Source organism: Pelodiscus sinensis, chromosome 21 (assembly GCF_049634645.1).
Source record: "Pelodiscus sinensis isolate JC-2024 chromosome 21, ASM4963464v1, whole genome shotgun sequence".
In the NCBI taxonomy this organism is placed as follows: domain Eukaryota; kingdom Metazoa; phylum Chordata; order Testudines; family Trionychidae; genus Pelodiscus; species Pelodiscus sinensis.
This window is the reverse complement of record NC_134731.1, coordinates 5,740,128-5,765,109: the sequence shown is the minus strand read 5'-3', so window position 1 is coordinate 5,765,109 and position 24,982 is coordinate 5,740,128. Positions and strand designations below refer to the sequence as shown.

At 41.1% G+C, this 24,982-nt stretch overlaps 1 protein-coding gene across 3 annotated transcripts in view; it reads right to left on the bottom strand.

Annotated features, from left to right (window-relative positions):
* VMP1 (vacuole membrane protein 1) overlaps nucleotides 1-24,982 on the bottom strand; it is a 98,537-nt gene that overhangs the window by 53,943 nt on the left and 19,612 nt on the right. For all 3 annotated transcript variants that reach the window (XM_075904703.1, XM_075904706.1, XM_075904705.1), the window contains 3 exons: nucleotides 24,620-24,710; nucleotides 21,647-21,757; nucleotides 1,887-2,054 (listed from right to left, as the gene is read on the bottom strand). In XM_075904703.1, the coding sequence (XP_075760818.1) occupies nucleotides 1,887-2,054; nucleotides 21,647-21,757; nucleotides 24,620-24,710 (370 nt within the window). The remainder of the gene's footprint in view (nucleotides 1-1,886; nucleotides 2,055-21,646; nucleotides 21,758-24,619; nucleotides 24,711-24,982) is intronic.

Sequence of the window (24,982 nt, the reverse complement as noted above, 5' to 3'; positions counted from 1 at the left end):
TTGGAGGAGGGTAGGAAGAAAGAGGAAATTACACAAAACTTTTGGGTTTCTCAGTCTCATAATTCCCCTGGTCTGAACAAGCAAGGGAAATCTTCTAAGGTACCACTTATTCCCTCTCAAGGCTCAAGATAGTTGCATGCCTTGGACCCTGTGTTAATTTCTAAGCACATTTATCCTGAGCTACATTTTCTTTGCAACCCTAGAACTTTATTTTAAATGACATTCTTATCACTTCATAAAGACTATGATGTAGAGCAGTGAGAAACAACAAAGAACGAAAGAGATTCTGAACTTAGGGCATGTCTAGACTACATCCCTTTTTTGAAAGAGATATAAATTACATCGAAATTGCAAATGAAACTGGGATTTTAATTTCCCTTGCTTCATTTGCATAATGGCAGCTACGCGTTTTCGAAAAAGGGGGTTTCGAAAGTAAAACCGCTGTCTAGAGGAGTACAGGATCTTTCGAAAAAGGGTCCCCCCCCCGGAAAGAACCATGTCTAGACGGCAGTGTCACTTTCGAAAAGCCCTTTTTTGAAAGAACGCACAGCCACCGTTCTGCAAATGAAGCGAGAGAAATTCAAATCCCAGCTTCATTTGCAATTTCGATCTGTCTAATTTACATCCCTCTTTTGAAAAAAGAATGTAGTCTAAACATGCCCTTACTGCCTTATAGAAGCTTGTGTATAGGAGATTTTCAAACATAGTTCTGAAGCAGTAGCATTGTATGATTTCTGTAAATATTTTTACTTATAAACCTGTAACACGTGTGATCTAGATTTAATTTCTTTGTTGGCGATAGGGTCACTGATAAATTTTAAAGCTGTAATAACACCAATTAGACTCTTTACATTTTGGTTATTTTCACACCTTTAGGCTTCCAGAAACAAGTTAGAAAAGATCAAATGTTGTATATTATAGGGATCCCATTCCATCTCCCACATCTGAAATTGAAAACCAAGCATTTAATAATTTAATCAATAGTCAGAGCAGGAAGTCATCATCAGTAGTAAAATGAAGCCTTTTGGCATAGAAGCAGTTAACAACAGTTGTGCGTGTGTAAATTTCTTTTCAACATAGTTTATGTTTTATGGGGAAAAACATTTTAGCTTGCCACTATTCTTCAATAAGCAAATTTTTAAAAAGTCAAAGAAGTGAATGCTGAAGTAAGATCGGAGTGCATTTCCAGTGACAAGCACCCACATCCACCTCACTAAATCCATTCCTAAGTGTGCTTCAGTGTTTAGCAGCCAACCTTTTTTTGTTTTTGCTCTAAGCGAATGTTTTCAATCAGGAAAACATGGATTTTTAATTTCAATGCAACACACAAAATGTGATCAGGCTACTTTTAATATAACATTAGGACCCGATCCTTCCAACACACGTGAATAACTTCACTCACATGAACAGGCCTATGGACTTTGAAGGGTATTCAAAGATGAATGAAGTTGCTCACTTGCCTAACTGCTCACAGCATTCAGCCCTTAAACTGCAAGCACAGCTGGGCAAAGAATCTCCTTTCAAAACCTGTCTTTTGCACTGAGTTCCTCGTAAATGTCATGCATTTTCCATTAAAGAACCTAGAAAAAAATAGTTATCTTTGGAAACAGAGCTGACTTTTATAAGACTCTGAAGAAGAAAATCTTATAACAAAATAGAAGCACTCTTTCTTTCCTTAAACCTTTCTCGGAGCTGATAAAAATGAAGCCAATTATTTTCAGCTGCTCCTGTTGAATACATTTTGAAGATGTTCAGATCCTATACAGATATCTAAAGTCAAATCAGCAAATCATGCTTACGGTGTGAATAATTATACATCGCTTCTGTCAGCAAAAGCCAGCACCACCTTATTTATTTTAGGTAAAATTGTATAAATTAAACCTTACCCACATGCAGGCCTCTAGCCTGACTTTTGAGATTATGGTCCATAAAGAGATGGATCCTTCAATCCCCTCCTCATCAGGGCAGATAATCTGATCAGGGTATGGTGGTTCAGGAAAATTAACCGAGTTACATTCATAAGCAGCAAGTGTAACTGATGCTATGTGTGGACCCTGGAAAATACATCAAACAAGACATTTTCAATACATTTTGTGAGCATTATACAATAGCTACTCTAAATAATATTGTTAATAGGAAACCTATCATACGGAAAATGCATACGGAAAGTGGACTGCCACACTTGACTTTACATATGGTACATAATGTTGGACACAATGGTCATAGCTTTCAGATTCATACAAGTGAATAAACATCCAACTCCAAACATAAGATCTCCGTTAGAGCTCCTGTTTCAGTTTTAAGGGACTACAAAATTAAAATACTAATAACGCAGGCAAGGAAACATGTAACACTGTACAGCAATGTTTCTCAAAGTGACCCACTCTGAGACAGCTGCTATTGGGCCACTTGGGTTTATTTACTTACTGGCTCCGCAGACACGGAGCCTCACATTTCCCATTGGCTGTGGTTTATGACTGGCAGACAAGCAGAGTCGTGGGAAACAGTGTGACCTGATCCTGCTGGTTCCTGCGGCTCCTCTTGGCCGCCAATGGCAAACTCTGTAGAGTTAACACTGGAAGAACTTAACTCCCTCCCACAAGTATACTTTTAGCCAATTTTTCTCATTCAATTCCCCATGAGCAATTAGTAAAGCTGAGTAGTTCCTCAGGCACAGAGCTGCCTGTGATTGAGATGCAAATACTGCAAAGAAATCCTTATGCCCTAACCAAAAATAGAGCAATTCTTTGTATTGGATCTTTTAAACATATTTGAAATGTTTCTACTGATTTCAGTTTTACAAAAAAAACCAGGTTTTACAAAACCTAGGTTTAGAGCCTAGCTGGGCCTGACAATGTTTTGAAGTGTTCTTCCTCTTCTCTACACTCTTTTCTTTAGACCAGCCATGAGCAACCTAGGTTAGCAAGTGGGCTGCATAAGTGGCCCTCCTCCATTTCAATGGGCTGCAAGAGTGTTACAGCCAAGACGGTCCCCAGGACAGAGTAGTTTTGCTAATTGCACGTGCATACTTAGAATTTCCTGGGTGTGCCAACAGAACCACAGCAGCGCTTTGAGAGGATGCAAGGGGAACACATAGCTTTCACAGTCAATGCTGCATGCAATAAGCATGAACCCCACTTTGTGTGTCTTTGCTTCACAAGTGTGGTACTTTAGTAATACGGATGGGGGAAAACATGACATGGGCAGAAACCAGTGGAATCGGGCAACTCTGTACATATGTAATGGTAACCAAAACATCTCGCAAGCTACACATTAGGGATGTTAAATATCAGTGAATTGAACAGTCAATTAACCTCATGAATTCTTATCCATTACTTGACTATTCTGCAGTCCCCAGGGTGGGACCCACTCCCGAGGAGCTCCCTGTTACTCCATACTGCTTCCTCTGTATCAGAGGCAGCAGTGTGGGGTGCCAGACAGGAGCTAGTCTGCGAGGGGAGCCAATTTTAAAACCAGCTCCCCTCGCAGACCAGATGCCTGTCACCCCGCGCTGCTGCCTCTCATACAAAAGCAGCAGAGCAGGGTGGCAGAAGCCCCTGTCTGGGGTGGGAACCTGAGCTCCCGTTCCTGGGGCAAGACAGAACTGAGCGAGGCTGCCTGCCTGCCCGGCTCCTATTACACTTTAAATGCAGAGCCACAGCAGGGGAAGGTCCCGGACCTGGCACGAGCCAGGACTGAGCTAAGCTGCTGGCCAGCCTGCTAAAAAATTTACTGGTAAGGGTGGGGGGGAATGCATGTAGTCTATAGCACTAACCTATAAGCTTTTGCTTATTGGTTAATTGACTACACTCTTACATCCTTACTGCACAGAGAATCCCTCGGGCCGCAGGTTGCCCACCACTGCCTTAGACATCAATTAGTATGCCAGTAATCTCGTGTGCGAGTCACAGTTCTTTTACTTTAGTTTCCTAATGTGTTGTAAAATAGAATGGGTCAACTGAGATGCTCAGAAGATTGTTTTTAAAATGCTTTAAAGCTCAACTCTTGTACAAGTGCTAAGTATCATCATTAATAGAATTAAGTTTTATTAGACTTCTAGACAACTCTGCGTTAAATTAAAGGTGACAAAGGTGTTTTACTGAAGCCAAATCTCAGGTACATCTGACTTCAAATGAGTACAAGAACTTAAGTGCAGTTAAACAATGGAACCAACTGCCATGGTATGTCTATAAAGTACTGTAGTAAAATTATTATCAGTCTGTGCAAATAGTTCAGACTTATTCTTATGCTGGGTATCAGGAGTTTTAAAACAATGAATCAGCTAAAAAAAAATCACCTACCATCTGTTTCTCAGCAACATGCTCAAATTGTATAAACTGTTTTGAAAGTTTCCAAAAAATCTTATTTTAATAAAGATAGCTTCATCTTAGCCTCAGCAGAATAAATTCATAATCAATTGTTTACATACATAGCACATATTGTTCAGTCTTCAGTCTGCTATTAATTACACAGTTGGTTTTGGTTATCATTTTGGGAGACATTCTGCTAATATCTTCCTTTGTGGTTTTTCCTTAAGTGAGTCAGAGTCTATTAGAGCATCAGGGAATCACAGTAGAAAAAAATCAAATCAAAATTACCATTTATTATACAGAAAATAAATCTGAGAATGTACCGATAATGGGAACAAGAGAAAGCCCCCGATGCACAATTCTTAGTGCTTAGACAGGTCTATTTCCCGTTATATGGCATTTTTAATACAGGTACCAGAGGCGATTTGGGAGAGTTTATGGGCTTGCTGCAAAAATTACTAGATAAAATTTTATGAACTATATTAGGCAAAGAAGTCAGAGTAGAAGATCACTCTAGCCTTAAAGTGAAAATGAGCAATCTATGAGAATGAGCAACTTACTGAGTTTTTCTAGATTTTGGGAGGTGGATTTTTTATTGTGTTCACTCTTAGCAGTTTCTCTGAACCTAATGGAATTACAACATTTAGTAATGTCAAAAATATCTGGTCTGTTCTAATTTTCACATGGTAACTTACAGGCTGCTGTAACAAATAAGAAAATTCCCACTTCCCTGTCAAGCCAGTCCTTTTTATTTCTACCTGTCCTTGTTATTGACCTTATGCTCAACAGACACTATCTTGAACAATTTCTTAATTATATTTAAATAAAGTCATAGTTCTGATCTCATGGTAAATTAGGAGCAATTACATCAAATGAATCATAGAATCATGGGGCTGGAAGAGACCTCAGGAGGTCATCGAGTCCAGCCTCCTGCCCAAGGCAGGACCAATCACAACTTAATCATCCCAGCCAGCGCTTTGACAAGCCGAGACTTAAAAACCTCTAGGGATGGAGAATCACACAAAAGAAAGTTTATGGGAGAGCACATTCAGACTTATTAAATACCAAGTAATTATTTTGATTTTGTAGGGCAAAGAGACTGCAGACGGGTAAAAAAATTACTAATGATCTATATTGCAATACTGATTAAAAGTCTCTTTGGGTAGACCTCGTAAGTATCTACAGTTAAGAGACAGTCCCTGCCCCAAAGAGTTTACAATCTAAACAGACAAGACAGACAAAGGAAAAGACAAAGAAAGTATCCTTTTTTTAAATATATGGAGAACCGACCCCAGAAAAGATTAAGCAACTTGTCCAGGGTTAGACAGCAGAACTAGGAAATGAACCCAGATCTAAGTCCTAAACCAGTGTCTTAACCACAAGACCATCCCTTTCCTGATATGCCCTAGTATTTCAAAGAATCTTGATATTCCCACCCCTCCCATACACAAATAGCTTCATGCATTGAAACACCTTTTAAGGCCTTGTGCCTCAAGCTGTAGTTACCAGCTATTCAAAACTTCAACATCATTCTCCTCAGCTGGAAATTTGCATGGAGGAAAACCCCAAAGTCAAGTGTGTGTGTTAAATCTGAAGTGCCATTTCACATGGTCTTTTGAGGGTAAGGGCAAGTTCATTGCCAAGTTTACCAGGCTATGGTGTATGAATCAAGAAGTATGATTTTCAGTTCCACAAAATTTAGAAAACATACTGCAGCATAAATTTAACTGCAGCCAGTTGTGATGAAAGACTGCAAGTGCAGAACCTGTTAGTTTCAAGCTTATAGCAGTATAAGAAAAAAAAGTACAAGTGTTAGCACAGTCAAGTCTTCTGCCACAGTTTCATAAGTGAAATGACCATGATCTCAATGGCTGAGATTTTGAAATGAATGCTGATGGACAATTTAAGATAGGACTCTGCCTGGGGAAGCCTACTTTTTAAACTTAGGCACAACAGGAAAACATAATAGTGTACTACTAAGAATAAATGTTAAAGCAAACCACCCACCCACACGACCCCCATTTACTATTTAGGAACTTGCCACTCCCTCAGTTCTTTTAACAAGTGTTGTCATATCTTGAATCTTTTAATGGTCTCAAATACACATCATTTTATTTGCCCAGCTTTGACAGTTTCAACAACTGAAGTCTGCAAATGGAAAAAAAATCCTAAAGCACGAAGCAGCCATGGAAAAACATTTCAGAACACAGCTCTACCTACCTGACAAATAAACCACTTTAGCACAACTCCCCCACTGAAATGCAAACAATTCTATAATGGAAAAAAGTTGAAAATATGGAACCCACAGAGACCACATTTTCACTGGAATAATAAATAAAATGTACAAGATTCATTTAGAATAATGGTCAAGTGTGAAGTACTCAAATTCAGAATTAGTTGAGTAAGGGAGGCAGAACAATCTTGTGCCTTTTACTTAACACAAATGAGCTCTCCTGCTTTAAATAAAGTCAACTGGACAACATACCATGGTTTGGCAGGCTGCATGTGATATTTTTGACATCTGCTTTTATTCCAGTTCAGACCTGCAAAGCCCACATACAATATCTATTCTCCAAAAACAAGCCTCTATTATACATGTCTAATGCCTTGGTCCACAAGTCCATAACTTCTCCTGGAATCTCACAAGACTAGGTTTGGCATAACCAGAGCTATAGTAAGATCATACAATAAATGTTCCAACAAAAGCAGCTGGACATTTTATTTTACATTTAGCAATAATGATTAGTTAAGCTTTGTAGGTGGGGAGATTCTCACAGACACAACTAGGAGTTGGTACCCAATTCCCATTGGCTTTCAATGCAATGACAATGCACAGCTCCTCTGAAAATACCAGCCTATTTTTTTCAAGTGGGTTGTTTTTTTGGTTGGGTGATTTTTGTTTGTTTGTTCTTTGAGTCTAAATATTAATCCTTAAAGTTTTTTACTTTTATTTCTCACATGTACCCATGTACACTTACTAAATTTTCTTTTTTTTAAAAGATACTAATGGCTTTTCCAGATTTCACTTCATTTTTATGGTAGGTAGATATACTGTATCCTATTAAGAAATATCTGCTGCATGAGTTTAATTTTAGGCCCATATTTAAATGGATATACATTTAAAAATCCCTTCAGTACCCCATTACATTACATAAGCAACAGCAAAACTAGTAGAGGCAAGAGGAATAATTAAAATGTCAATTTAAATGATATCCTAATCAACAAATTCTCTCCACTTCCCCCCAACTTTTTTTTTGCACCTTTTTAATTGCAGGGGCAAGCATGGACAAGGACAAAAACATCTGAGTCAGTGGTCTTCTGCTGATTCGGGGGAGAAACATTTCTCTCCACGACCAGCAGGAGCCTGTGGCTAGGCTGGAATGTGATTTCTTAGAATTATTTGTGCAATTTATAAATCAAATGAGACAAGGTGTGATCAACAACAGTAAGGACTGGATGCAAATCTGTTTTGGGCAAAAGTAATTTAGGGAAATTTGGGAATCGTTATCTAAAGAGCCCTGATTTGTAATAAAAGGGGCTTTATTTTAAACTCATGGATACATTTCTAGCCATAGATTCATTTTCAGTTCAATGCTTTGATCAATCACCAAAGTTAGTATATACCCATCGTAATTTCTAGGGTACTAAGTTATTTTGAAAGACAACATTTAAAGTCTCCAGAAAGCACAGATTTCCAAATAAGCACAATATATATTTAAATAGAAGCAATTAGAAAAAAATTTTTTTTACTACTTTCTCCCTAATGAGGGGGAGGATCATAAAATTAAGGATATGTATTTCAGTGTAAAAAATTCAATCACATTCTTAAAAATATCAGCACATTCATTGTATTAGAAAGTATGCAAGGTATGGGGACGTGAACGACTAAGTATTCAAAGAAATATCTATGGTAATTTCTATGTTAATTATTTTGATATTTATTCTACGAACAAAATTATGGAGCATCAAATAGCGTATCAAGTGAATAAACTTACGTCTCTCCCTTTACAGATAATTCATATTGATGAAATAACAGTAGCCTGACAAATACAATTAGGTTGGATTTTAACATTTATATGTAGGAAGATGTAAAACATTTTACAAGTAGAGCTAAAAGTACATGTCAAGGAAAAATTATACAACTTCCACAGGAGATGGAAGATTACACTGAATGCGTTCTGGTGGGCTAGAAACTTGTTTTCTTCCTTGGATAAGGAATTTTTAGTACTTGATACAAGACTCAACCCTGACACTAAATGGGGAAAATGGGTCATTCTATATTTGATTTAAGATAAATAAGAAAAACAAGAGCTAGTTTCTCATGGGAAACAGCCTGCTAGCTTTGCCACTGCCTGCGACTCATCTCATACTTATCTACTAAGTCATTATACCTCTCAGGAAAGCAAGACTAACTTACAGCACCTTTTATCTTAAGGACTGGCAGGCAGCTAAACACACAGAAAACTGTTCAGTTCAGATGTGACTAAAAAGGAAAACTGGCACAGAGATAGTTGGCTAATAAAGCCAAAGCATTTTCACCCCCAACGACAAAAACTTGGAATCAGACAAGTTGCCAGTCCATAGTCATCTAACAAGTACAGACTGTAAGCATGTGTAGATTTGACTCTGGGAAGGGTGGGTTGTTTTTTTTTAAACGCTCTTCTGTAATCAACCCAGTCTGTCTGCATATCAGTAGGGCCCAGGAATGCCTAGGGAGTCACATTATCTGAGCTGCAACACAAACTGTTAAGCAGGAATTAAGAACAAAGTAATTTTCTCAACTTGGAGCTTCTTAAGGTTTCCAAGCATACATCGAATTGTTTGGGATATCTTTGATGTGCTAGTTTTGTTTTTCCATCTTTGCACTCATTTTACTTTGGGAGCCATTAATTTAGCACTTTTCTCTTCCCACCTCAGTAAAGTCCCCCCCCCCCCCCCCCCCACAGAGTATGGTTAATGGAAATCCCAGATGATAAACAAACTCCAAATATGACTGAACAAGAGTCATCAGGGGATGATGCATGTGGTGCCATTAAACATGCAGCATAGCCATGGTGTTAATACCAGGAGTAACACCAGCTTTAACATATTAAAACAAAATATAGCCATTTTACAAGAATACTTATCCCCCCCCCCCACACACACACACACTAGCAGTTACAAGCGGATTTTTGATCCCACATAGGCAGAATTGGAATGCGAGGCAAGGGATGGTTTATACTCTGTTTGGTCCTCCCTCAACACCCATCTGTCATGATGCCTGCATTCTCCCACTCCCTTTTAACCACCGATATATTTTTATAATCAGTGAAGAGCACATTACAATATTAATTCAAACTGATGCTGTGATAAAATCTACTCTGAGCCTTTCCAGCTGTAACATGGTTTACAGGGTTATGCTGTGCCTTCTCTCTGCCCTGTTCTTGTGAGCAAAGAGTGACATGAAACATACAAAATTCAGGCCTGCACATGGGAACAGAATAGAGAAATAACAAGATGTGTGAATGACTGTGAAAACACAATATACTAAGTTTATTATTGTAGGGTCTCCCAGCAAAGCAGTTTGAATTGCAGGCAAAATGCAGAACAGAACTGAGTAAATAAAAACAAAAACTTTTTTTCATAGAGTTTAAAATGTGCAGCTTGTCAATCTTTGAAGGAGCAAAATATCATGCCAAGCATTTACTAGCCTCCTTCACTATCTAGAACTCCAGGTCACTGCTGCTGGCTATACTAGCATCTTATAGACACTGACACTGAAATTCAAAGTCATTTTGGTTCTCAAAATAGTATTTTGCTTTCTTGCTTAAGGATTTCACATGGAGAGAAGACTTAAGAAAATCAGAATAAGAAATTTACTCAATTAAATTGGTAGCATGGCACACAGTTTAATCTACTAGGACTCTTGCAATGCATAGTTGTGTTACTAGTCTAAATGCTGCCAGCATCAAGCAGACTTGTGCCCATGTGCAAATTAATGAGGAGTTGCCATCAACCAGTGATAGAATTAACTTAAGGTCCCTGTTGATCCATGTGTTCCAGTTCACTGTAACTAGATTAGGACAGCTAAGGAAGTTGGTTTTAAAGGCATGAAGGAAACAAATGAGACAAAATCATGAAAAAATCTCATGCAAACAGGCTCCATTTCAAGATATTTTTTAATCATGACCAGTATTCACCATACATTTTTCTTTTAACTATCTTACCTGGTCAACAAGAGTAATCTGTTCTGCAATATTGGCCAGGACAGCACTGACCCTTCTTTAATTTGTTCTAGGTTTGTAAGCAGACATGCAAACTGAAGAACGATGCCAACTGGAAAAGGACATTTTCTTCAACCAGAAGAATTGCATGCGGGGGGTGGGGGTGGGGGGGGGGAGAGAGGAGAAGACACACATATTGCCAAAGAAGCAAGTTCTTTGTTCCTCACATTTTTCTACACACATGGAACCCATCAATCTAATTAATTGCTAACAATAATTTTGAAGGCTCCTCATGCAATGGGTAAGAATCCTTACAAAGTAGTGGAGATTAAGTAAAAAGAGCCTGTGAAGCAATAATTTGATAGCAATGTTTTATACATGAACAACAAAATGGAGGCAGCCATTCTGGAAGCCTTTAAAAAATATTTGTTTTCACAGGCAATAGCTGGAAAGGCGGGTGAACATATGGGGCTTGCAAAATTACCCAAACGGTAACTTTGTCGGTAGAACTGAAAACAAGTTTGGTGGTGCTCACAAAGAGTGTGGCCACTTCACAAAATTACCACACAATTGGACAAAATCCTTCGCCAGTGTTACCAACTCCTGCAGTTTTAGCAAGAGTCTTTGGGATATTTGGTGTTCTTAAAAGCCCAGCTCCTGGAGTCAGATGATTACATAGGAATTGCACAGTTCACTTAAGGAAAAATAAGATTATCCTGCTATGTATACCCAAAAAAGGTCTGTATCTTAAAGGCTCAAAACCCAAAAGCAAAACAAGAAGAAACCTCACATCTGTTGTTTGTTTAAAATTTCATCATTTCAAGGCAATCTCATGATTTTGGGGGGCCTGACAGTTTTTGAATGGCAATAGTATTAAGCAGCGGGTATTGCACAAGATGTTTGGATTTTAAATCCTCAGTTCACAAACCTGACGATTAGATCAGATCAAACTGATCTTTTTTCAGTTCCAAGCCACTGACCTCATGAAAGAGCAGCTCGTTAACCCCATGGCCCAATCAAACTAACCCCAGAACTGATTCAAGCACAAAACTGCACCAATCCCCGACTGAGAAGAAATCTAAACACTTTCCTTCTACTCCCTTGGTTGTAAGGGGGACGTAACACATTTAATTCATCTTCTGTCTTCGTGAGATTGTTTTTATCACTTGTAGCACACGGCAGTTACTGCAGTGTCGCTTCCTTTCTTTTATTACAAGATTTTGCACTGAGGTTTCGTTACAGAGACGAACCCAACATATGAAAGCTTTGAAGAATGTAACATCCCTTCCCTTATCCACGCACAATGCATTCCTGCCTTCTACTACTGAGGGTCAGGCCTGGAGGTTCTTGTTGCACTTTTACATTTCCTGTTTGTTCTATTTCATACCAGGACTATCAGTGAAAACCTATTCAACAGTCCCTCCACTTAGCTGTAACAGTAATTAGACAAATTCATTTTTTGAAAATTCCATGCAAATCCAACAGTTAAAATTGATTCCCTCCGTATATCTGATCCATGAGGGATTCACGCCCACTTAGCCATCAACATTAGAGATGACAGAAAATTAATCATCAGCTCTACAAGGCCACTGACCTTTTGTTTCTGCACAAGTTTTTTTTTTTAAATGAGTAATAATTCTGAAATTGTTTTGTCTGTCTGTTTCAACTACTTTTGCAATTTCTATGCCAGAGATGAACTGAAACCAACTCACGAGGCAAGGATTTGCTGAACACTACACATCATTCGCAAGCAATAATTCAAACAAATGCTCCACCTAGCGTCAGTCATCGCAAAAGCATGCACTGCAAAGCAATCATATGGTCACAAGTTCAACTTACAGCTCATTCATTACTTTTTGTAACAGCACAAAGACTTCTCTAAGAACACATCTACAGAGCAGGCTAAAGCAGAAATAAGCTATGCAACTTCAGCTACATCAATTGCATAGCTTAAGTAAAAATAGCTTATTTCGGCTTTTGGCGCTGTCCACACAGCAGAAAGTCCACGGTGGAGCACTCTACCCTAGACTTCCCTTACTTCTTGTAAAATGAGGGTTATGGAAGTGAGAGTAAGAAATCCTCCAGCTCTACATTATTTCGACATTATATCAAAATAACAGCTTGTAGTGGAGACGTGGACTATGTTATTTCGGAACATCATCAGTTATTCCGAAATAACACTGCTGTGTAGACGTACCCCAAGTTATATAAATTCCTTGTATAAGAATATTACTTGAGTTTTCTGTTTGAAAACACTAGTAATATGTGAGAAGTTATTTTGACAGCAGAAAGAAACAATGGGACAATGAAAAAAATGTCCGAATGGCCCAAATAGTCTCTAAATCCCATCAGAACTACATGTTAATTGTTATTTTTAAAGCATTATTTTCAAAAGCAAATGAAGACTTATTGGAAGGATCATGTAAGTCTTCTTCCATATTCTATTTTAAAACCATACTCCATTCCAACCTTGTGCTCAGAGTGACACTTAGTGGTAAGGGTGAGCATTGTTTCCCAAAGATCCAGTTAAATTATTGCATTTTTCATTGGATAAAAAATAGAAGCAGCATGAAACTAGAAACCAGAGGAGCACAATTTTAGACAGTCTAATACAGCTATGGGAAACCTAGACTAGTGAGTGGGATGCATAAGTGGCCCTCCATCTCTGTGAGCCAAAAGATTCTTGTGACCAAGACAATCATCTAGGCTAGGATAAAAACAGGACTATGTAGCACTTTAAAGACTAACAAGATGGTTTCTAGGTGATGACCTGGCCCACAAAAGCTCATCACCTAATAAACCATCTTGTTAGTCTTTAAAGTGCTGCATAGTCCTGTCTTTTGTTCTAGGATAGGATAGTTTTGCTAACTGTGCTTGCATACCTAGAACTTGCAGGGTGTGCCAAACGAACTGTAGCAGTGCTTTGGTTGCATGCAGAGGGAGTGCACGGCTCTCACAGCATACGTTACAAGCAGTCATCACATATCTTACCTCGTGCCCTTGCTTAATGTGCATGTTACTTTAGTAATATCAGTAGGAAAAAAAAGTAGACAGAAACCAGTGGAATCTGACAATGGTAAACAAAATGTTTTGTGGGCCACAAATAGAACCCATATGGGCTGCAGGTAGGTCACCAGTAGTTAAATGTTAAGGAAGGTCCTCAAGATAAATGGCAATCAAGTATAAGAACAATATTTAAATACTAAACATGGGCACTTTGACTACTTTAAGGATCTCACTGTGTGTGCCTAAGGCAACAAAACCTAAATATGAGCCATCAGATCTGAATTTATACTAACCAGTCTCCTGCCGACAGTAAGCCTCCCCTAAAGTTGAAATTGCTCTAAATTTTAATACCTACACACCCTTTCATACACGACGAGCATTGGGTTGGCCTTTTACCTTCTGATATGATCTACCTCTGGATGGCAGGACATGTAGCTGGATTGAGATCCTCTGCCAGATCCAGACAAATAATTGTTTTAACACTTGCAAACTAACTAGGTCAGAGAGAATAAACATCCAGGGTCATTCACAAGTTGGATCTAGTGCACACAATTTTACTCTATTTGCCAAGCTCACAGGTTGCTTGTGCATAGTTTTTCTAATATTACGATAGCTGTACCTATCAAATATAGGGCTATATATTTTTAAAAAATGCACCTGTATTGTATATAATATACGCTAGCACCTCCTAGAAGTTGGTAATTAATAGCAAAGATGTTGCAAGTAGCAACAACCGCTCAGAAGTACCAGGGTCAGACGGTTGTCTAATCAGGTCATTGGCTTTTCAACAATCTCACTGTGCATTCAGAGTTGGCCTGAGCAATTAATTATGAAGAATTTAAAAATACTTTGCTGCTGCTCTACTCTCCACTCCCCAAAAAATCAAGTCACTGAGGCCTGATTTGATTTTTACAACATTTTGAAGTATTTTCATCAGTGATATCAAAGCGGAAATCCTTATGTCTGCTAATGAAGTACACATGTCATTTATGGTTCAGTGAGTATTCTACAAATGAGAGGTGAATATATATTAGCAACAAAGGAGCATGTGTGCAATGAACACAAACTCTTTTACCTAGAGTGCTTGTGGGTTGTTTAAAAAAATTGATATATTGGACAGCTAAATGAATCTGTTTCAGAGACCGAATAGAAATATAAGTTGGAGAACTTTTGAATACACCTATTTTCACCTGGAATAATAATTTATACTGCTCATTTGAAAAACGTCCATTAAACTCTGCAGTCACAAGGTAGTACTTTGTATTCTCTCTGATGGAGGGTATAAATTCTCAGATTGAAGAGATATTAGATACACAACTGATAATATACTACAAATACACTTAACTCAAACGCTGCCCTTGGCAATAGAGAGAAAAAAAAATCTTTGATCCTTAAACTGGTAGCATTCTGGAAAGTGAGTAAGAAGCTCTATATATTTAGGTTTGGAAGGATTATATTTTTATTGGTAAGTGTCCATAAACTTCCATTTCACAATAGATACAAACAGATGAAAAATATTTCCATAAATTATAATAAATTTATAGACAGGCAAAGAAAGAAAAAAAGCTGCATGAGAACTTAAGTTGATTTAAGGATATTTAATTTGTATTTTTTATATGTGATGCTGACCATGTTTTAATGATTCCAGAGCTTTAGCTTCTTGAATCTCAATATTTACTCTGTTGAAATAATTATTGTCTCACCACCCACCATCATTTTGTGTAAATGTGAACTTTTAAAATGTCAACACTTAAAACGTCAATCTGTCAACATTATAAAAACTAAACTCAATTTCTGCCAAGCCTACATACATTGTACATTTGTGCTTTTACATTAGTAGTGCCACCTAATGGCTGCAGGAGCAGCACTACTGCAAATACCTGAGTTAATGCAACTGCGCAATACCACAGTTGAGAACACTCAAGAAAAGAGAAAAATCTCATGTAATGGTCCACAGAAGAGTCTTGATTTGTACCTCTTGTTTGAACAGTATTTTCGATAACTATATGGAAAGAAACAGCATCTATGCTTCCTCTACCTATTTACCACTAGCGGTTTGTCTACGCTGGTATGCAAAGTCCACACTACTGTGATCAATGAAATGGCATTGATTCAGTGGGTCTGGCGAAGACATGATAAGTTGATGGCAAAGTGCTCTTCTGTCAAATGCCGTAATCTGCCTCCCGATAGCTGGAAGGTAAGTCAGCACGACCATGACTCCTGCTGATATAGCGCAGAGTAGACATTGCATTAGGCTGAAGTAAGCTACATCACTCAGAGGGGTGATTTTTACTCTCACATACGTTGACATAAGCCTCAGTGTAGACCAGATGTAGGACAACTTATAGCACTCCCTCTAGTGGGAAATTGAATCTCTGCTCAATTTATCCTAAGAGTATCTAAACAGCACACACATTTTTCCTGTATAATTGTACTTCAGTTAATAGTGTTAAACACCATTGAATTGCAATGCCCCAGAATAATCTCTTTCTAATTGTTCAGAGCAGTCTATGTTGTCTGTTTTTTTACACTGGAAAAAAAAATAAAAATCAGTATTTAGGTGTTGTAGCTTTGTGGCATGACTGTTGATTTTATATTAAGGAAGGGGTCTCAAACTCCCAGCCCATAGGCCATCCCAACCAGAGCAATTGCACAATCTGGCTCTAGACTCCAGGAGTGCGGAGGGGAGCCTGTCCATTACTGGTCCCAAGCCACGTCCCTTCCCGTCATCACTTCATCCTCCCCCCGCCCCCATGACACCCCGTTCCCTAAGAACAGCACTTCGGAGATCACGGGGGGGCCTGATGCAGTGCAGCAGCAGCATTCCCCCCTCCTTTTGCCCCCCCCCCCCCGCACTCTCCACAGAGACAGGAGCTGCGGGGAAAGCAGAGTACATAGAGCGAGTGCACTCGCTCTGCTGCGCGCCATACCACTGAGGCTCCTGCCACTGACTGCTGCCGCTGTACTGCACCAGCCCCCCCACGAAGCCATGTCCTTGGGGGATGGGATGCCATCGAGGGGGAGAGGGTGGAGCAATGGTGGGAAGGGGCAGGACTTGGAGGCTGGTAACAGAACGTCCCCTCCCCACTTCCCAGCCTGCTACAAGTCCCAGGCCAGACTGCATAATCGCACCAGGGGCTGGCACGCAAGCTGGGTGTTTGAGACCCCTGCATGAGGTCGTCTGGCTCAATTCACAGAGGTTCACATGTTGGCACACAACACCAGTATGTGCATGTCTCCAGTGCTTCCAAGTGTTTAACTGCATTGGGGAAGTGCATTTGCAAGGAGAACCTAGTCCCCAAATCATGGAGTCTGTGCCAATCCAATCCCTGGCTTCTCTCAAGTAACATCTCAAATTGGAGTTAGCATCCCAGTTATTTAGTTCCACACTACCATCTACATTTCAGCCAGTCAGTGCTTTGAGTTATTCTACATGGACTCACCACAGTAGACTGATGATCAGAAACTGGCCAGAGTTTGAATAGTAACTAGGAGGTGCAGATAATGAAGACGGGGTTGAGATCTTGAATTAGGGCACAAATGGAGATGTTTGACAGGGCTCACCCCTAGTATTCACATTTGCAATACAAAAATCAACATTTGGCATTATCAGCTCAAGACAAGAGGATGAGAATCACAAATGAGACACAAGAACTTCATAGGAGAAAATGAACATCTCCCTATTATGTATCTGGAAGTTCACAGACCAAATTGCCCCTCTTTGGGATTACAACATTTGCCTCCAAAGTAAGCCGCTTTGGACAAAAGATAAAGCCTATTTTTCTTTATCAATTGCCAATGTAGCTGAGAGTTGAACCACCATAGATTTGTGCCTGCTTAGTATGAAATGTCTGATTTAACTTCAGCAGGGAGATGATGTGCTCTTGAAGGCAGCTTTATTGGCAGAAGGATTTTACGAAGTCCCACAATAAGTACCTTCACTAAACCAGCATTAATCCAAGCTTCTCTTCCTACGTGATGCTATCTTGTGCTATGTTGGGACAGCTGCTCATTTATTCACGCTGCAGAAAATTATGACAGTCAAGTCAGGTTAATGACTAGACAAAAATTAAAGTGAACTACATGTCTGTCAGTTTACACACCCTGCTTCAAAGAGACAAATGAAAGTCGAACACTGCCCTGTTTCATTTGTGTTTCTATTTAAAGATTTAAATTACTTAACATATGAACTCTCCTTTATTATAGAGCTAAAAGGACTATTCACTGTACCTTATGATAGAACTCTTCAGTGATGCTGCATCTTCTAGCCCCCATAAACACTCCACCATGTTACAACAAGTTGATGAAATGACCCTCTCAGATTTCAGGTATCCTTGGATGCTACACGACTTTTCACACTTCATAGAACTAGCAATATATATAGCCTAGGATTAATAAATACTCTGATGCACAGGGGGATAAGTGTCCACAACATCCTGGTTTCCCAGCAGTCCTATTCAGTTATGGGTTTAGTAATATACTGTCAGCTCACTGGGGCAAGGGGCCATATTTTCCAATGCAGCCCTGATTCTGCATAGGGATTTTGGGGACCTATCCCAATACCAAAGATGTTCCAGCCTCTTCTAGCCTATAAAAAGAGAGAAGCTACTAATTTTCTAGTTAGAGTCAAGAACATTTACAATAGGAAAAAAAACCCAATCGAGGCAGGATTGTATACAGGAATCCTGAGAGCTTTGCCATTTTCCATGCTCTCAACAATCATCTGTGCATGTAACCCTAAGCTTTAAGTTTCCCCCTGCAAACAATGGAAATGTGTATTGATTTTTAAGTGGCGGGGTGGAAATCATCCAGCACTTGGTTTAAAAAAAAAAGGGGGGGGGGAGGAGTATTTTTAACATTTGCGCATACATTCCCCTTCACTAATCTCTCCAATCTACAGAGGGGAAAAATAAAGTAAACCAAAGTCAAAGTGTATTAAAACATTCCATGTAACTCAAATTTACAACCAAGTATCCTTCAATCTCTTTTCATCTTAATTCAGAGTGAAGGGGATAGTCACACGTCCCCCTTCCTGGAGGCAAAGACTTTAGAAAAGCAGCTATGGTGCATGCACATTCCTAATGCTCAAGTGAATGCATCCTATACAGCTGTCATTTAGCCTGAGCAGCATTGCTCTATTACGGGCTACTCAACACATGCAGCCCACGGTGAGGTTTGGGTTTACGTGGGGCTCAACACGTGGCCCACGGGTGGGAGCCAAAACAAAGAGTAGTCAATATAATGGTCTTCTGTTGATATGCGTTTTAGTAGTTAAATTCCTGGACTGTCATCATATAGTAGCCCAATGTCTGTGACTCTAATGCTGAAATGCTGGCTGTTGCCTCAGGGCGGCGCTGTTGCCTGAGTCACATTCTTCACCTCTGGCCATGGTGTTTGGCTAACTTCTGCGCAGCTCAGCCGGGCCGGTGTGGGGGAGCAAGCAGCCGTTTGGGTGCCGTGGTCCCCGTGCTGCATGGGGAGCACTGGGCCCAAACAGCCGCTTGCTCTCCCACGGCGGCCCAGCTGAGCGACACTGAAGTCAGCCAAGCGCCACGGCAGGAGGCGAAGGAGGGGTGGGGTGGTGACGTGCAGCGTGACAGCGGCTCCAGGCTCCAACCCCTTGCTGTGAACATCACCGTCCAGCCCACCTTCACCTCCCGCCATGGCACTCGGCTGACTTCTGCGCTGCTCAGCCAGGCAGCCGTGTGGAAGCTTGTGGCGCAAGCAACCGTTTGGGCTCCATGGTCCCCAAAGTGAGAGGCATGAGTGGGAGGAGAAGAGAAAGAGAGAGACTGAGAGGGAGGCAGGAGGTAGAGGAGAGCTGAGAGAGAGAGAGGAAGGCAGTAAGAGGAGGAGAGAGAGAGACATGTGGAGGAGAGACCCGAAAATCCCGTTTTATTAAAAGTGCTGTCATATGGGTGGAAATCGGGTAAATATTGCATTTTATTAATATCAGCAGAACTGACTTAAAAAGGCCTGTGTGTTATGTAGTCCTACTTTAATCTTTGTATTCATGCCCATCAGTGTGAAAGAAGCTATTTGCATATATATTTGCACGTATATGCAACCACACTTAGGCTGCAGCTCTAGGCATGTGCTCAGTATCACTGTGGGACTTGGGGCTTCCAAAGTTGAGTAGCCCTGTTCTACTGCATGTAAAACAAGAGTTCTCCTGTTTCCTGAAATATTTTGTGTACAATTCTCCATGATTAAAACAATCCTAAAATTAAGCCATCAGTAACTGTCCCAAATACAACACAGAGTTGAGTGCACACAATGGTTTTAATCATTTTTGCGACCATGAAGCCTTTAAAAAAACCATTACAGTTGTTTTGTAATCAAAGAATTAACCCAACACTAAACCAAATCAAGCAACCAACAAATACTTTCCTGACTTCAAGCTAGTGAAGTTGAAATAAACACCACAATGTGGTTTCCATCAGAGGGATTTAAAGGTCTTGGTACCACACTAAATTAACATGTTTTTCCTGTACCTTGTTATTATTTACACATCCAGAATGACTGTGGACTGAGCTATAAGAATAATTTACTGCACATTTCAGAAGTTTCAGCTCGGAAAATTAATATTTTGATCTACCCCCAAAAAACCAAGCATCCTAAGAAAGTCCAGTCCAGATCCCACTTACCATCTGTCACAGCTACATCACACTATAAAACTTCCTTACTTTTTAAGTACATAAATGTGTGCTAATAGTTTTTAATGCTAATTTTCAATTCTATGTTTTCAATTATTCAAGGTGAAAACAATCTTCAACTGCAGGGTCTCACCAGGAGTTCAATAGGATACAGATAGGACCTCCCTCTTCTGGCACCCCCAGGACCTGACCGGTCCCAATCAAGGGGATTTGCCGGACATAGGGAGGTCCCTCCCAATACGGCCTGTGCTAAACTCCTGCCCCTTGCTAGGGCTGCAGCCCGGCACAGCTGCTGCCTGCCTGGTTGCGGCTCCCCAGGCTGGAGCTCCCTAGTTGCTGTTGCCGGACCCTGAGCTCCGCACCCAGGGCTGGAGTGGGAGATCCGCAGCTGCTGCCAATCCCTACTACTTCCCAGCTACAGGGGGCAGAATTCTCTGCTGTGCCACCTGCCCCTCTGAGTCTCCTCCCTCCCCTCCCCACTTGGGGCTCCCAGTTGAGTCGCTGGTTCTTCTGCCGTGTTCCTGCCCCACAGCCCAACCTCTCTATACCTGGGCTGTGCGGTCCAGGAAAAACCCATGGATGTTGCCAGACCAGAGTCAACAGTGTGCCCTTGTAGCTAAGAAGGCTAATGGTATATTAGGTTGCATTAGGAGCAGCATTGCCAGCAGATCTAGAGAAGTGTTTATTTCCCTTTATTCAGCTCTGGTGAGGCCACATCTGGAGTATTGTGTCCAGTTCTGGGGCCCCCACTATAGAAAGGACGTGGACGCATTGGAGAGGGTCCAGCAACCAAATGATTAGGGGGCTAAAGCACATGACCAAAATGATTAGGGGGCTGGAGCACATGACTTATGAGGAGAGACTGAGCGATTTGGGTCTGTTTAGTCTGCAGAAGAGAAGAGTGAGGGGGCATTTGATAGCAGCTTTCAACTTCCTGAAGGGAGGTTCCAAAGAGGATGGAGAGAGGCTGTTCTCAGTAGTGACAGATGGCAGAACAAGGAGCAATGGTCTCAAGTTACAGTGGGAGAGGTCTAGGTTGGATATTAGGAAAAACTCTTTCACTAGGAGGGTGGTGAAGCACTGGAATGGGTTACCTAGGGAAGTGGAGGAATCTCCATCCCTAGAGGTGTTTAAGTCTCGGCTTGACAAAGCCCTGGCTGGGTTGATTTAGTTGGGGTTGATCCTGCTTTGGGCAGGGAGATGGACTTGATGACCTACTGAGGTCTCTTCCATCCCTATGATTCTATCCCAGTTAAGGGAGGTACAATCTGTACATAGCACACAGAGACCAGAACAAGGTTAACACCACCATTTAGCAAAGATGACACCACAGAGGAAGGCTGAAGGAACCTTTTTCAAGCCCACGGGTATGCAACACGCAACTCTTATAGAGCACTTTTCACCCACAGATCTCAAAGCACTTTGTAAAAAGGAATAGTGAGACAAGAAAATATAGTTGTAGGTTTCTTACCAAATAGAGTAGAAAGGTATGAAGACCTGTTCCAAGCCCAACAGAGGACAGAATGCCTAAGCCTACCCAGTAGGCACACCACAAGAATTTTTTCTCCGTATACTGCACATACTGAAAAACAAGAAAAAAAATATCACAAAATAAAATCAGGATGAATCAATTCTCATGAAAGAAAGGTGCTGCTGGCTCTTCCTAAGTGCTTAGGACAGGTGATGATCTAAAAGGGTATCAAGTGCACTCACTGGCATAGTAATTCAGTTCCAGGCACCGTTAACGTCTCCACGATGAAGCAAAAGATCTGTCAGGAACGCAGAGCCTATGAAAGGTTATGGCAGGGGTTCTCAAACTTTGTGATACCGCGACCCCCCTCTAAGTTGCTTGCGACCTCCCCGGGGGGACCCACAGTTTGAGAAACGCGGGCTTATGGGATCACAGAATAAGTGTAAACTTTCTCACAATGCTCTGCTGAACTACTTCAACCCAAATCTGTCAGAGCCACCTAGTGGTGAAATGGGAGTTCAGCTGTTCTCTAAAGCAGGGGAGGGGAAACCTTTTTCCCACCTCCCCCCCAAAAAATCAGTGGCCGGCACACAGAGCTCAGGTACGGGCAGGGAAGCTCATAGCTTTCCCCTAGGCTTTGAGATTAGAATTGCCAACTTTCCCACCATTGTCATTTGCAGGCGCTGGGAAGGGACTCAGAGTTGTGAGTCCCTTCCCAGAAGGAAAGGGGCAGAAGGTAAGGGTGCTGGCTCTAGGATGGGGCTGAGGGCTGAGAGTTGGGATGCAGGAGAGGGGCTGAGATGCTCTGGCATCTCCTTGATATGGAACCAGTCAGCACATCTCTGCAGCCTGGGGAGAAGAGAAGGGACCAGGCAGCTCTGTACTCTGCCCTTGTTTGCAGACGTTGCCTGCACAACTCCCGTTGCCTGCAGTTCCCAGCCAATAGGAGGGTAGCATGCACAGCTTCCTGGATTGCTGGTTGGGGGGCACCGCTGTGGCTCAGGGCTTCTAGTCCATGGTACAGAGACTTGCCACGGGCCAGATGAAATTAAGCAGGGAGCCAGACGTGATTCGTGGGCTGGTGGTTTCCCTTGCCTGCTCTAAAGAGACAGAATTGCTAGCCAGTACCAAATGCAAAGGCAGTTTTTCACTAAAGCACCAACTTAGAGGCCAGACAGCTAAATGGTTTATGGCTTAGTCACTAGCCATGGGGTGTGAACTCTGGTAAAAGTACACTTGGAAGGGGAATTCTAAAGGATTATTCTGTTAACCTCTGGATTTAAATAAAGGCGTGCCTGTGTTAAAAATACAGCAGCAAGTGTAGGAGTTCTGCAATGCAACAGGCTCTTCATTTTCTCTGTCAAGGATAAGGATGAGTCACATGAAAGGATGGGAGAAAACATTATAGCGGTTTTCAAGTATCTAAAAGGGTGTTACAAGGAGGAGGGAGAAAAATTGTTCTCCTTGGCCTCTGAGGATAGGACAAGAAGCAATGGGCTTAAATTGCAGCAAGGGAGGTTTAGGATGGACAATAGGAAAAACCTCCTGTTAGGGTGGTTAAACACTGGAATAAATTGATAGGGAGGTTGTGGAATCTCCATCTCTGCCGATATTTAAGAGCAGGTTGGACAGACACCTGTCAGGGATGGTGTCTAGATGGTGCTTGGTCCTGCCGTGAGGGCAGGGGACTGGACTCGATGACCTCGAGGTCCCTTCCAGTTCTAAGACTCTATGAAAACAAGCACCAGAGAACATTTTCCATATTGTATGCTAGTCAGTGGAAAGAACCACCACCAGTCAGAAAATGGCAGCACCTGGATCTCTAGAGGTTAGGATTCAAAGCCCTGTTGAAGTGCAAAGGCTCATTGCTCTAGCTCAGCCAAACGTTTACACACTAACCATAAGGCTCTCGCCTGTAAAAGTAACTAAAAGACAATTAGCCTAACAGCTTGGCAGAATGAAATTTACTTTAACACTTCAACACTGTTTAAGCTTCTTCCCCATGTATATGGCTCATTGGGCTCACCTATTCTTAGATCTCACAAAACTATACCTACAACAATTATTGAACCAGAATACTACCTATATGATCAGGGGTGGGAGTTAAGATTCTTACTGCAACCTATTACAAGCACCACAGATGGGCAGTGAAATCTGACTGGGGAAGCAGGTGGAGGTGGAGTGAGACTAGATTTTTGCCATCTGGAAAGGCTGCATTAAAGAGTCAGTCAGAACAAGAAGGGACAGCAGCTGGATAGCTTCCAGCCAGCCTTCTCCTTTGCATGGCTGGGCTGACAGGGATGCCACTCACAAGACAAGATCAGAGACTTGGTATGGCCTTCCTCCCTGCTTTACAGTTCTGTAATGGTTAACTTTTGTACATCTAATGTAAAAGCATCAATCAATCTTCATATCACCCGAGAGGTATTAAATCCATTTTAAAAAATTGGGAGAGACAGCATAAGAAACAGGCTAGGATCTGAACTCAGGAGCTCCTAGTTCCCACTCTGGTGCTCAATCCACTAGACGATTCTATGACCAGAGGGAAAGGACTATCCCAGATGGTTTGGAGAGTCCTCTGTGAGGAGGAAGAAACAATTTACCTGGGAGCCCTGACATTACAGTCCCATTTGGTCTTAGTTTACCTGCAGCATGGTCCAGTGCTCTGAAAAGCAGATGTGAAGTGGCATTGCAGCTCTGGAGAGAATTAGCTATTCAGAGATGGAGGACACACAGAACACACATGGCTGCAGAGAGGTGTACTTACTGATCTGATAAGTCACTATCCTCAATCTATTATTGATTTGCTACGTGACAGAAGGGAGCACACTCCACAGGGAATTATTAGCTGAATAAAATGAACACTCAGGTATATGCACTACCATTCTTGTATGACACTATTCAATCCCCTAAGTGTATGTTTTGGATAGGAAGTGCCAAACACAACAGAAAATAACTTGATGAACTGCATACCTGTTGATGTGTTCCTTCAATATAATACGCAGCTGTAAGCACTGCAAGCAGCAGCAAAAAAGACATCACGATACTTCGGCGATGCCACAATCTTAAAAGACAAATTGCAATTAGGGTCATTCATATTTTTCCATGCATTGCCAAGCCACTTCTGTGTCACTGCAGAACAGCTTTGTTGGGGTGCATCAAAAGGGTAAAAATGCAGCCTGCCAAATTTGTAATGTTACAATATAGATCAAAGTGTGCATAAAAGAACTGCGGAGTCTTGATTCTTTAAGGGGAAATCGCATCTCACTCAGAACTGGAATAAAAGTGTTCTATTGTACACATTGAAAGCATTTTTCATCCAATTAACTCCATGTT